Consider the following 14,538-nt stretch of genomic DNA (forward strand, 5'->3'; position numbering starts at 1 on the left):
GATGGTATTCACTTATACTCTCTTGTGGCCGACTGGGTTAGTAAAAGTCACTGTAGTCCTGATTCCTCATCAAATAAGCTGGTTCATTTACGGACGGTGGACTTATTATCAACTAAAATTCCCCTTCAGTAACATGAAAATATATTACTCCGAGGTAGAGTGAATTAATATTAAAGGACGTTTGTAGCTTTCTGATTATGGTATATATATATATATATATATATATATATATATATATATATATATATATATATATATATATATATATATATATATATATATATATATATAATGGTAAACTTTCACTTACTATGCATCAGTCCCATTGGAGATGTAATGGAAAACTAAAGGCGAAATCATCCGGGACTTGAATGCAGTATTTAATTTTTTCTTCGGCACTCTTCTATGTTAAGGCAAGACACACACATACATACATATATATATATATATATATATATATATATATATATATATATATATATATATATATATATACTGTGTGTGCGTGTGTCGGTCATATAACAGGATGAAATGATTGTAAACTCCTGACAGTCAACACTGGTAACCCTATATTTCAGATGTTCCTACAACCTCGTGTAGTGGTACAGTAGGCCTATGCAGGGTTGTAGCCACTCCCCAAATTATGGTTTTCCTATGTCAGTTTTGTTTCTGTGGGCTCTTACATCAGTACATAAACATGCAGACAGACATATTAAGGCAGTAAACCAGTGAAGTTAGCATGGAGCCAACAGGAACTTGGGTTACAGAGTGATACAGATTTTAAGATTTTTTCCTTGACTGCTTACCTGATGCTGTCTGTACTATACCATGTTAACGTATAAATGTGAATTTATCGGCTGCAGACGGTGAATCCTTAACTCCTTGATTCCCAGATTTTATGGGATCTTTGCTTAATTTTCTAAGGATTATTTGATTAATTTTTTTCCCACAAAAACCTTTGAATCCGAATTTTAGAGTGAAAAAGACACGTGTTGATTCGAAACTGAGCTAGTAAGGCATTAGTTTAACGTTACCACCACCAAGCTGTCAGGAAGGGAGTGAGAATTGATTTTATTCCATACGGACTTTGTACGAATATTGGGTATTTACTAGTGATATTGGGTATTTACTTGCAAATACTCTTGTTTACTAACAAAGGATGGGGCTTATGAGTTACTGAAGTTAAAATGAGTAGATTATTTATCAGTTATTTTTATTACAGGTATAAATATAGTAGACACTTTTTGAACTGCACTCATAATAAATATGACTATTAAAAAAAAGTTTGAATTTTTCGTATTACTGCAAAGGTCAATTAAATTTAAAAAAAAAAAATGGAGAAGTAATTAGTCAGTTTCAATTACGTCTATCACAAGAGCTGTTTTCCCCAAGATTTCAAGATGTCTAGATGGCTGATCATAATAACAACCGAAGTGGTCGCTTGTTTTAGATTTGTGTAGAATGATCGCTTCTTTGAGGGAGATTGATTGGTTTCCGTACGCTGGCGTTGCAACTTCTAAGGTTATGGAGCTAGGATATTCACATATATATTTTCTCCAAGTGATCAAGTGGGCTGAAATGGACAGAAAATCCTTATACCGAATATGAGAGAGAGAGAGAGAGAGAGAGAGAGAGAGAGAGAGAGAGAGAGAGAGAGAGAGACTCTTGAAGCTTTGTTGACGCTGGTGACGGGTCGTGTTCTTGTGTTCGCAGGCGATGATGCCGTCGGCCATGACGGAGGGGGAAGGCTTACCCGTGGGTGCCGGCATGACACTATTCCAGTGCCCCGTCTGTGGCCGATGCTTCAACCGACAGTGGCACCTGAAGCGCCACATGGCCGCCACCCACATGCCCGTGAAGCCCTTCCAGTGCCCGTTCTGCCCCCACGCCTCGGGCATCAAGGACAAACTCAAGCATCACATCCGCAACCACCACCCGACGGAGAGAGTGCCCGCCGATTTCGAGATGAACCCCGCGTCGGCTCTTCTCTACCAGGATTACTCGCGATGATAAACTCTATGGGGTTTGCTCGCCCGATTTCATAAGTGTTTGATTGTTGTGTCTGTCACACTATTTTGCGCAAAGTTGGTTTGTCTCGTTTGCAAGGTCAGTTTGTGTTTGTTGATGTGTGCGAGGAATCGAGCGCTTAACATGTAGCAGTTGTCTGTTGATTACTGAAGCGTTTGTGTTGGGAGATTTGTCGGTTTGTTTGTGGGTTTTGTTAAAAGTGCACTGAATTGAAGTTGATGGCGGGAGTCTGTGAAAAAAAAAACATATATATATATATACATATATACTGTATATACTGTATATATATATATTTTTTTTTCCTGTCCATCTCATCAGTTGAAGCGTGGCACAGAGTGGTGAATTCTTAAATGAGATATTTCCTGCATTTTAAATACTGTCAGACATTTCAAAACACTGTTGGTTAAACCATGTCCCTCCCACGAGTGCAATTATTTGTGAACATGTATTTGATTCTTTTGTGTATTGTTTCAATTCTCAAATTGCTGTGATCACATTCTTTCGTGTATTCTTTGGACACTGCCTCTTGTCGCATATGCGTGACCTGATTGAATTTAGTTTCATGGGGATATTTGATAATAAAGGCGAGTGATTCAAGTCTGTATTTTCAATTTCTGAACCTGAAATGTAATTAGATTTTATTAAAACAACGTTTCAAACATTATTCTGTTCATTTTCATTCTTTCTTTTCTTTTGCCTTGTGAAATCTTTATTAGATAAAGCTCTGAGGTCAACCAATAAATCATCATAAGTAATTTTATTATTATTATTAAAAAATACTCATAGTAGCATGAGTCTTGAAATGGAGAAAAAAAAAATCCACAGCTCAATATATGTACCATGTACATATATTTAAAGATAAATCTGTACATATACATAATTGTGGATTTGTTTCTCCATTATTATTATTATTATTATTATTATTATTATTATTATTATTATTATTATTATTATTATTATTATCACATAAGTCCTTTCCTCCTAGGACTGTTATCAGGGAGAATCGAGACTTTCGTTACTGTCATGCTCACCCTCCTGTTGCTAAATGAAGATTGAATAACACTTATCAAACTTTCAGAGAATAAAAATGATAAAAAACAACATTTACACAGAACCATTATAACTATAACTACTATAATTACGACTACTTTAACTGCTGCTATTACTATTTAGTCAAGTAACAGCATTTTCATGAACTAATATTACTAATTTTATTACCGTCATTGGATCCGTGCTTGACTTCGTATAAGGTAGAATAGAACCAGTCATACAGTCACGACTGTGTGCAGTCAGGGAAGAAGACACGGCAGTCGAGCTTGAAAAACGGGGCAGGCCAATATGTTGTTTCTCTCTCTCTCTCTCTCTCTCTCTCTCTCTCTCTCTCTCTCTCTCTCTCAATTAGTTATTTATCTGCTTGCGTCTGTTCACAAAAACCACGCACACAGCTGTCAAATGTTTTTTCAGAGGGAGGTCATTCACGATTTAGCAGTTGAACATTGTATACATCTAATGTATATATATATATATTATATATATATATACATACATATATACAATGTAAATATATGCACACATATATATGCAGTATATACAAACACACTCATATTTTCCATTTACTTGATTACCGTGAATTTCATAAAATTAACTCAATTTCCCTTTAGGATGATGTCTGTAGTTGTATAAAATTCCTCTTCTTGCTCTCCAGCAAATGTTAAATCAAGGCGAAGGATGAGACGAGTGAACAAGAATAATTCATTTCAGTTTTCTTAGTAACTAAAGAGTATATTACAAGCAATATCTTCATAAAAAGTATATTACAAAACAGTATCTTCATAAAAAGTATATTACAAACAGCATTCATAAAAAGTATATCACAAAACAGTATCTTTCTATAAAAAGTATATTACAAACAGTATCTTCATAAAAGTATATTACAAACAGTATCTTTCATAAAAAGCATATTACAAACAGTATCTTTCATAAAATGTATATTACAAACAGTATCTTTCATAAAAAAGTATATTAAAAACAGTATCTTTCATAAACAAGTATATTGCAAACAGTATCTTTCATAAAAAAGTATATTACAAATAGTATCTTTCATAAAAAAAGTACATTACAAACAGTATCTTTCATAAAAAAGTAAATTACAAACAGTATCTTTCATAAAAAAGTATATTACAAACAGTTTCTTTCATAAAAAAGTATATTACAAACAGTATCTTTCATAAAAAAGTATATTACAAACAGTATCTTTCTTAAAAAAGTATATTAAAAACAGTATCTTTCATAAACAAGTATATTTCAAACAGTATCTTTCATAAAAAAGTATATTACAAATAGTATCTTTCATAAAAAAGTACATTACAAACAGTATCTTTCATAAAAAAAGTAAATTACAAATAGTATCTTTCATAAAAAAGTACATTACAAACAGTATCTTTCATAAAAAAAGTAAATTACAAACAGTATCTTTCATAAAAAAAAGTATATTACAAACAGTTTCTTTCATAAAAAAGTATATTGCAAACAGTATCTTTCATAAAAAAGTATATTACAAACAGTATCTTTCATAAAAAAGTATATTAAAAACAGTATCTTTCATAAATAAGTATATTTCAAACAGTATCTTCCATAAAAAAGTATATTACAAATAGTATCTTTCATAAAAAAGTACATTACAAACAGTATCTTTCATAAAAAAAGTAAATTACAAACAGTATCTTTCATAAAAAAAGTATATTACAAACAGTTTCTTTCATAAAAAAGTATATTACAAACAGTATCTTTCATAAAAAAGTATTTACAAACAGTATCTTTCATACACTGGAGTAGCAGACCTCAGCAACTGAAGAGGTTTGCCTCCCATGTGGAAGAAAGCAACTTTCTATTTGGCAAATGTCTTGCACAATGCAAAGTTGGGGAGTTCCTGTGAATATCTGGTAACGTTTACTTGCGATTTCTGACGCAAAATTGTTTACTGCATCTGTGAAAGGAACCCCCAAGAAGTTATGATTTTATGGTGTGAAAGTATGGTAATTTTGACTTCCCAGTGATGACAAGGTTGCCGGAAAATCCGGGCTGTTGATATGACATTCTATATGGATTATGGCATATTTATTTCCCTGACCAGTCTGCAGGTGTTCTTTCTCCTTAATGGAGAAACTGGCGTCATCAAATACACTTTCTTTTTTCTTCTGGAAATTAACATTTTAATTGAACATAGACACATTTTGCTCTCAAGTTTGGTAAAATCTATATCGAAGGTTTAAAGACACAATATGTTTCCATGGTGAGCAGCATTCCCATTAGACTAAAAGTAGAATTAGCTCTTTCGGATGGGCATTTAAATTAGAAAGAATGACTTGAGAGCTTGGCTAAATCTACACTCGCTGCTGTTTTAAAATAGTAATTTTGGTAATGGGAGATGAACCAGTATGAATACCATCAGTTTCCCTCTGTATTTTGTGGTTTTCAAATACTACTTGTACGTACATATTCCTTGTGTATTGCTCATTACAAAATACTGAGATTTCAGTTTTCTTTTGCGATAGGTTGCTTCTTAAAAGCATATTACTCTGTAACGGTTTGTATGTTGAAGATATGTTACCATTTGTAATATTTAGTGTTTTGTATTGAGTGATAGAATTCTTTTGACTGGTAGTGGTGTTTATGGAATAATTTGGTTGTTGAGGTCATTGCCTTAGAGGAGACCCGTCCTGAAGAAGAGTCCTTTCGTGTTCCAGAGGCGTCGCTTCGAAGTGGGTCTGCCGGCGCTTCTGGCCTCGTCCTTCGTCGGCTCCGCTCACCGCCTCCACTGTAGACCGAGCCACTCTTCCTCGTCGTCAGGAGGAGGAACTGGAGGAGGGGACGCCCTCACCTGCCGGGTCTGCAGCAGGAACTTCAGCGGCCGGAACCGGCGCCAGGACCTGGAGAGGCATATGCTGACTCACACGGGGGAGAAGCCCTTCCGGTGCCCGCACTGCCCCCACCGCACCAACAGGATCGGAAACCTCCGGACGCACGTCTTCACCGTCCACAGGGACATCGTCGCCAGCGCCACCGTCAGCCGCTCGCACGGCGGCGGCGCCTCCGCCTTCGAGCAGGACGACCGGGTTTCCGATGGGGAGAGCAGCCATTCGCTGGAGGTTTCCAGTGCCGTCGGCCTCGCTGGAGACGGAGGGGCCGCAGGGTCGCGATCTTGACGTCGCATCCGCACTTAAGATTGTTAAAAAGTAAATTGAGCTGTGGTGTCCAGTATTTATTATTATTATTATTATTATTATTATTATTATTATTATTATTATTATTACTGGGCTACTTCTCCAGTTTTTTTTTTATTGAAATTATCAAAGCTCAAAATTATTGATTTTTTTATAGGTATTGATAGTGATTGTAATGCGATTGTAGAGGTGGATTACAACATTCTTTTAAAGAAGAATCTTGAAATACTGTATTCTTTCATCGTGAGAGAGAGAGAGAGAGAGAGAGAGAGAGAGAGAGAGAGAGAGAGAGAGAGAGAGAGAGAGAGAGAGAGAGTCGTTACTCAATAAGAGTAAATGGTAATGGTATTTTTTAAATTTTGATTTCTCCATTTCCTCCAGAAATTTAAAGGTAAAAGAACTGCATTTTTTCAAATTGCAATAATTTGAATGAGCGTTACTCCTGGTGAAAGTAGAGGTTCTTGTTTGCGCTAATCGAATTACTGAATACTGTTGAGTAAATTATTGTTTTTGTATACCTATCCCATTAACAATGACGGCAACATTCAAAAAATGTTTCAGTGGCATCTTACATACATCAAATTCGTTGTCTTGCTCTGCATTTCCCTGTTGAAGATTCGTGACAAATATGAAGTACATTACGGTCCTCGACATTCTCATGTTTAAGATTTTGCCGTATTGGAACGTGAAGTTCATTATTTGCGGGCTTCATCCTTCGCACACAGGAAGAAATGAAAATATGGACACATATTGATGTACTAGGATTTTCCCTCTCTCTCTCTCTCTCTCTCTCTCTCTCTCTCTCTCTCTCTCTCTCTCTCTCTCTCTCTCTCTCTCGTCCTCGAAACGCAGTGGTGCTACTTTTGACTCAGTCTAGGAACTCGCTTTCGATCCCCTGGTTAAGGAAGGAAAGGAACAGCATGGGCTTATTGCTTTGAAAATTTAGTATTCTTCTCTTGACCTGAGCAGAGAATGATATTCACGGTTGGTAGTTGACTCTTGTGGGTAGCAATTAGGGTGCGGAGAGAGAGAGAGAAAAAATTGACCGACTTAGCCATCAGTACTCCGTCAAAATGGTTGATTAATATCTGAAATAATGGATTCAATTATATACTCTATAACGCTTCCACAATCGTTGGTCATCGACGTCTACCGCATTAATTAGAATCTAGAGGTTCATGTCGAGCTCATTGTGTACATTGAAAAGGTTTACAAGATACATATAAAGTCAGGAAAAAATGGCTGTGGGTCAAACTGATCATTCATCATTTGCCTGGTATCGTTTTCTCCTTCCTCTCATGTCTTTGTTGTGGGTATGTGGCCGTGCCTCCTTCTAAGATAAGTTTCCTTCCTCCTTCCAGGGCCGAGTAGGAGGAGTCCGTTCTCTCCTGCGAGCTGACGAAGGAGGGGGAGGCGGAGGCCATCCTGTTGGGGGCGTTCAGTGCCCCGTGTGCGGGCGCTTCATCTCTGGGGTGAATCGCAAGCAGAACCTGGAACGACACATGCTCACGCACACTGACGAGCGGCCGTTCCGCTGTCCGTATTGCTCGCACGGATCCAATAGAGTGGATAATCTCAAGCTGCATATTCGGAGGGTCCATTTCGAAACGAATACCACCTCTGCTGCCTGAGGAATTTTGGGGGTCTTCCTTCCTTTTTTTTTTTTTCATCTTTCTGTTGTTGTCTTCTCTTGTTTGTGTTTTTATTTACATTCGTTGTATTCTGCAACACCTGTTGTTTGGCGAGGTCTGACAATTTTGGTCTTCTCGAAGTGAACGTTCGAAGGGACGACTTCGAACTGAATACCCCCTAGTCTCTGTGATGTGTTATTTAGTGTTTTTTTTTTTGCTGCTGTAGAGTTCATTTATTTATTTGCATTTTCATACAGTTTTGTTAAGGGTAGCTTCTGCTGCTGTGATGTTAGTTAAATCATTTGTACTTCAGTTTTGATTCGTTCTATGGAGCGTCTGTTCAGTGGTGAGCAAGTTTTGTGTCGAATATCCTCTGCAACTCTGCGTCAGAACAGCGTGCAAAGATATTGTAATGATTTGGATAAGAATAAATAAAAATATGAAAAAGCTGCAATACGAGGTAAATTTCTTCCACTAAGGATTCATTTCTTAAATCCATTGGTGTTATGATTTTGGTTTGGTGTTCGAGCTTTTGAGAGAGTTTTATGTCCATTCAAATATTTTTTGAGGGAAGTTTACTTTTTAATTTTGAAAAAAAAAAATGATTTAGATGAAAAGATTTTCATATAAGTCTACTTGGAAAGAGTTTTTTCTACTCAAGAGGAAAGTTTATTTGATCATAATGGAAGAAATTTATTTGAATCGAAAGAAAAGAATTTGGTTTGTTTTAGGGAGAAGTTTATCTGAAACAAGGTCTATACGTTTTTTCAGTGAAGGATTCATTTTTTTTAGTGTTTGTTTTTTGTTTTTTTTTTGCTAGGTGCATATGAGTTTGATAAAAATGTTTTTACTTTTGATTTGGGAATATTTTGCTTTTTATCTAGAGAGATGATTCGATGTCAAAGAAGGATTTCTAGATTATGAAGATATTTTATTGAAATGAGAGTTGTTTACTTTCGACAGAAATTTAATTGAACTAATAGGTTTTTTCTTACTTTTGAGAGAGATATGTGTTCTGAAATCCCAAAAATAGTTTTTTTTTCAAAAGTTTATTTTTTGTATTTTGGAAAAGTGTAGTCTTTGTATTTTTTTCTATAAAAAATTAAATATTTTTTCAAGCCGCTTTTGTTTCCTTTACAAATGTCAAAGTAACTTCCGCACTCCGTAAAGGATTTTCTGGAATCCTTTGATCACTTTTGAAATGTAATGTTTCCTTTGTTAATCTTGTTTAAGATTTTCCCAAAATTGATTCCTTCGATTCATAAACAGCTTGTGTTTCAAGATGGGTTTTTGTTACTGAAGAACTGCGATTAAGGAATAAAAAATATTGTTTTGTAAACATATTGAATGGGATATATATTGGAATATTTTTCCCCATAGGAATTCTTTTGCTTTCAATTCAAGTTCTCTTAATCGTCTTGAAATGTAATGTTCTTTTGATATGATGTGTTTATACTTTAGATTGCGTTCAAATCCTCTTTTCATTTTTCCAAAAATGTGCTTCATATATATACATATCTTAAATTTGCTTGCATTGACTTAAATGAAGATAGAGCCTGAAAGAAAGCTGGATTTTCTAAAAAAAACATCCTCTCATTTTACACTTGAAAGTTTGTAGATCACCAGAACTGAGTAATTATACCTGTATTTAACTTTAAAATAAAGTCAGCTAAGAACTGAAAGAAATGTCTTCGTCAGCAAAAACATTTTTGAGAATAAAACAGGTATAACATGGTTTATGAAAGCATCGTGGTTGGATTACCTACAAGTGAGTGAATATACCGACGTAAGAATATCATATGGCCTTTTTAGCCTCGGGATTTATTGTAGAACACAACCTTAAGAGTTTGTCATCGGTGGACTTAACGAGACGTGTTAATGATACCGAACAGGAAAGTGAGATTTTGTCAGGTGTAATTTATTAGCTTTGTTTATTACAAAGTCATGCAAAGGCTTTATGCGTTCTGGACTCTTTGTTATCAAAGAATGGGGAATATATTCTAATTTGTGTAACAGATTTCCTTTACATTTTTATTTACCAAAGAAATATATGGTGTGACCATATTTATTTTGATGTTTACAGTACTTCGAGGAAAATTGTAACTTTTTTGTTTTCGAATGATCCTTAGTACTTGTAGTTATGAAAGAATTTTTGTATGATGAGGATGATGAAGGTGATGATGATGATGCGCCTGATCTGTGTTAAAGAATTGTATTAAGACGATTATGGGTTGCAGCCAGAAGTATTAAAACGTCAAGTATTAAAACGTAATGGGTTGCAGCCAGGAATTCAGTAGATGTTAAGATAATTTCTCAGATGTTGTTTGCCCTTAAAAGTGTGTGTGTGTGTGTAAGAGAGAGAGAGAGAGAGAGAGAGAGAGAGAGAGAGAGAGATTATTTTTACAATACGAGAGTCATGTGCTAGTACTCGAATAGTTGTGATTTTTTTTAAATATTAAAAACTGATGGTTACCTGTGCTAGAAATTATGAAAAGTCCCTATTGCAATTTAATACAGGGAGGATTTCTCTCATTCTTTTCTCTGGGATAGTCAGGATAAGGCACGCCCATTACTGGCAACAGTGGGTAGAAGTTTCCTGAAGAATTAGGTAGTTCTTCGCTGATAACCTGTATGGGAGCATTTGGCAACCACCCCTAGAAGGCATGGCATATGTCTTGACTTAAGATATGTCTCTAGTCCTCCATTGATCTCAGCCCATTCATGGTTTTTTTTCTATATTTTCATTACAATTTACAAGTTTCTATGCTTCTGCTATGAAGGATCTTTTTATTTGTTGGACTACATCAGATGAAAATAAAGACTATCCAAAAAATGGGATGTGGTCATCACTTTTCGAATAAGCAGAATTCCTGTCGTGATGTTTGTCTGCAGATGGATAGCTGACCGAAAGTCAAAATATTCCAATACAACAAAGGTGTGTTTGGTCTACGCAGTTTTGGTCCTGGTTTGTCCTTTGGAATTCTCTTTCACCATTTGTTTTCCTCACTCTCGTTATAATTCTTCCTTCCATTTCCTTTTTATGCTTTTTCATGGCCTGGGCAAGAAAAGGGACACCAGTTTGCCAGTTCCATTGGCATTTTCCCTCAGAAGAAGACTTCCACACAGCATGCTTCTTCGTCGTATACGTTAATGTATACATTTCATTGTACGATAAAATGGGCGTAATTGTTCATAACGTGTAATTCTGTAAGGTTTTTGACCGTAAATGACTTTGTAGATGATGTGTATGATAGAATAAAGAAGTAATATTTATTTATTTATTTATTTATGGATAATGGATGATTCTACGTATTTTGTACTGCAAGCAAGTTGACTCTAAAATGCAAGTTTGTGAAAATATATTAAGTTATATTAATATAGGGTGTGAAATGAGTGTTAATCTCTCTCTCTCTCTCTCTCTCTCTCTCTCTCTCTCTCTCTCTCTCTCTCTCTCTCTCTAAACTGAGAGTCATTGTAATATACCATGTACATTTCTATACAGTTTTTGGTCTGAATTCGATAGATCTGGATATGTGATAAAGACAGTGATGGAGTTTCTAAAAATAAGAATGATATTTATAATCTGATGTTTTATCATTAACCTTTTCAGTAAGCGCTGAAATATAGTAATTTATGTGTTCCATAGAATGGCATACACATTTATATATATATATATATATATATATATATATATATATAATATATTATATATATATATATATATATATTTATATATATATATATATATATATATATATATATATATATATATATATATATATATATATATATATATATATATCAACAATAAGTCTGCCAAACTGCACGTGACAAATATATACATGAACGACCATGAAAGGTGAAAATTAAAGACCAGGTACCAAGCGCTTTCGTGTGCGTACACTTCTTCAGGTACAAAGTAAAATAAATAAAGGGAACATAAACAAGAAAACTTCACAAAACAAAAGATCAAAAAGCCATAACAAGCTAGAGCATCATTTACTGAATGCAATCACTAGTTTGAAGTCAAATTTGTCACATACCAAACAAAAAATACTTTAAAAATATAAGAACTGAAACTACAGTTAGAACAGGCTATTGCTAAAAGGTAACATTGTACTTCCTACAATTTTATGAACAAGGTAACTATCTAATTTAAAAAGACCCAGGAACTAATATTCATAAGTTGATTGTTAAAATGCTTAATAAAGGCAGATTCAATTATATTTCTCTTAACAATGTGGTTACAAAAAATTATCTCAGATGAATTTTTTCCAGTCTATACAATAGTTAAAATCATTCATATCATACAAATAAAGCACTTGTCAATTGGCCTGTTCGAACTGCATGCTGATGCTGTTTTAGACGATAATCTAGTTCTTTACCAGTTTGACCAAAGTATTTATTACTATCCAGCACAGGAATCGTGTAAAAATACAGCCATTAATTTGTTTTGGGAGTTACGAACAATGATATTCTGAAGTGTCCCTGAATTCTTGTAAACAACAGTTATCTTGAAAAATTTTTAGTAATTTTTAATGAAACAAAGATTTACGTTATATGGAAGTGTCAAAATATTTTCTCTCCAAAGGCTCCCCTACCCAGTATTGGATAAAAAATGTTTCTAGCTTTCTGTAAGATTTGTCGATTAAAAACTTTGGGTATTTAACACTAATTCCCACGTCGTAAATTTTACAAGATTCCAGGTCTAAATTCCGGGCTGCATATCCTTAATGCCTTCAGACCACCACGTTAATGTAAAACTCTCAGTTTTTTGTAGCATGTTTTTAAGGGCATTAAGGATATGCGGCCCGGAATTCTTAGACTCAGAATTTTGTAAAATTTGACATTGGGAATATATTTGCAAAGATTTTTAATCGACAAATCTTTGAAAAGCAAAGCTATTTTATTCCAATAACAATAGGGAGCCTTTGGTGAGAAAATGTTTTGACACTTCCATAACATGTGTTTCATTAAAAAGTACTACCCTGAATAATGTTGTTTACAAAATTCTGAGTTGCTTTCGAGATATCATCATTCGCTCAACTCCCCAAAGCTGGTAATGGCTATATTTTACGATTCCTTAATATGCTGAATAATAAATACGCTGGTCAAACTGTGAAGACTAGATTATCGTCGCTGGCAGCATCGTTACGCAGTTCGAACAGGCCAATTGACAAGTGCTTTATTTGTACATATGAATGATTTTAACCATTGTATAGACTGGAAAAATTCATCTGAGATAATTTTTTGTAACCACATTGTTAAGAGAAATATAATTGAATCTGCCTTTATTAAGCATTTTGGCGCAATCAACCCTTGAATATTGGAGTCTTTTAATAGGCAGTTACCTTGTTCGCAAATTGTAACGAGAGAAATACAATGTTTCTTTAGCAATAGCCTGTTCTAACTAATTTCGGTGTAAGTATTTTTATTTTTGACATCTGTGACAATTTGACTTCAAACTGTGATTACGTCGTAATGATGTTGCAACTTTGTTGAGTAACTGAATCTTGTTTGTGAATTTTTCTTGTTATAATCTCTTTAACTGATTTACTTGTACCCCGAAAAATGTACGCAATACACGAAAGCGCTTTACTGGTCTTTTAATTTTCACCTTTCATAAAGTCATCTACATATATATATATATATATATATATATATATATATATATATATATATATATATATATATATATATATATATACACACATATACATATATATATATCTGATGTATTACAAGAGGATGAAACATTCTATATAAATCCTGACCAGTTTTGTCCTCATATCTAAGCCGTATTCTAGCCTTGTATTCAGTGTTTTATTTTCCTTGTATGCATTATATATGTACAACACACACACACACACACACACACACACACACACACACATATATATATATATATATATATATATATATATATATATATATATATATAAAATATGCATAGTATATAAAGCCTTTTGTGCCTTTTGATCTAACAAATGAAATAAGCATTTGGTGTTTAGACGATGTGGTGTGTTGCAAGACAAAGGGATGAAGAAATGGGGCTAGCAACCTCATCCCAAATGACTTATTGAAAACTGGCATATATAAAATATATGTATATATATATATATATAGTATATATAATGACTTTATGTAAACACTAGCATATATATATATATATATATATATATATATATATATATATATATTATATATATATATATATATATATATATATATATATATATATATAAAAACTCGAAATGCACCAGTTCTGCCTTTTGATTTTATTTAATTTTGTTTTGACGTGCTGGTCAGTGTTTTCAGATGTATGATTTATAAACTACCATTGTTAATTCTGGGGTCAGACACTAGAAGCTCGTTATTCATACAGTTTTGTAATTTCGCTAAATCAGTACGTATTTATTTATTTGCAACTCAGCGTTTAATGTCAAATCAATTGCGGGGACATTCTCTTATGGAAGGTTAGATACTCTTATCAAAATACCGTCCTCTTTCCCTTTTCATTTGTTTCATCTCGAATTATTTGGTTCCTGAAGTTGGTTTATGGCCGAGACGAAGTATTTTCCAGTATGTTTTACCCTTTATTTAGAAATGTATTTTGTTGATGGCAGAGGCGAATTATCTCTTAATATCTGTCTTTC

General features: G+C 34.1%; 1 protein-coding gene across 7 annotated transcripts in view; it reads left to right on the plus strand.

The window, feature by feature from the left end:
- Positions 1-14,538, plus strand: part of LOC136841573 (longitudinals lacking protein, isoforms H/M/V-like) — a 131,829-nt gene that overhangs the window by 112,088 nt on the left and 5,203 nt on the right. For 2 of the 7 annotated variants that reach the window (XM_067108604.1, XM_067108614.1), the window contains one exon: positions 1,714-2,625. The exons of 2 other annotated variants lie outside the window; for them this stretch is intronic. Coding sequence is in view for 3 of the 5 variants with exons in the window: in XM_067108614.1 (XP_066964715.1) it covers positions 1,714-2,010 (297 nt within the window). In the remaining 2 variants the exon portion in view is untranslated. Of the gene's footprint in view, positions 1-1,713; positions 2,626-5,774; positions 6,264-7,612; positions 9,003-14,538 lie in introns of those variants that run through there. 3 more of the 7 variants (XM_067108595.1, XR_010854006.1, XM_067108616.1) reach the window with 3 other exon arrangements.

Source organism: Macrobrachium rosenbergii, chromosome 9 (assembly GCF_040412425.1).
Source record: "Macrobrachium rosenbergii isolate ZJJX-2024 chromosome 9, ASM4041242v1, whole genome shotgun sequence".
Classification (NCBI taxonomy): Eukaryota; Metazoa; Arthropoda; class Malacostraca; order Decapoda; family Palaemonidae; genus Macrobrachium; species Macrobrachium rosenbergii.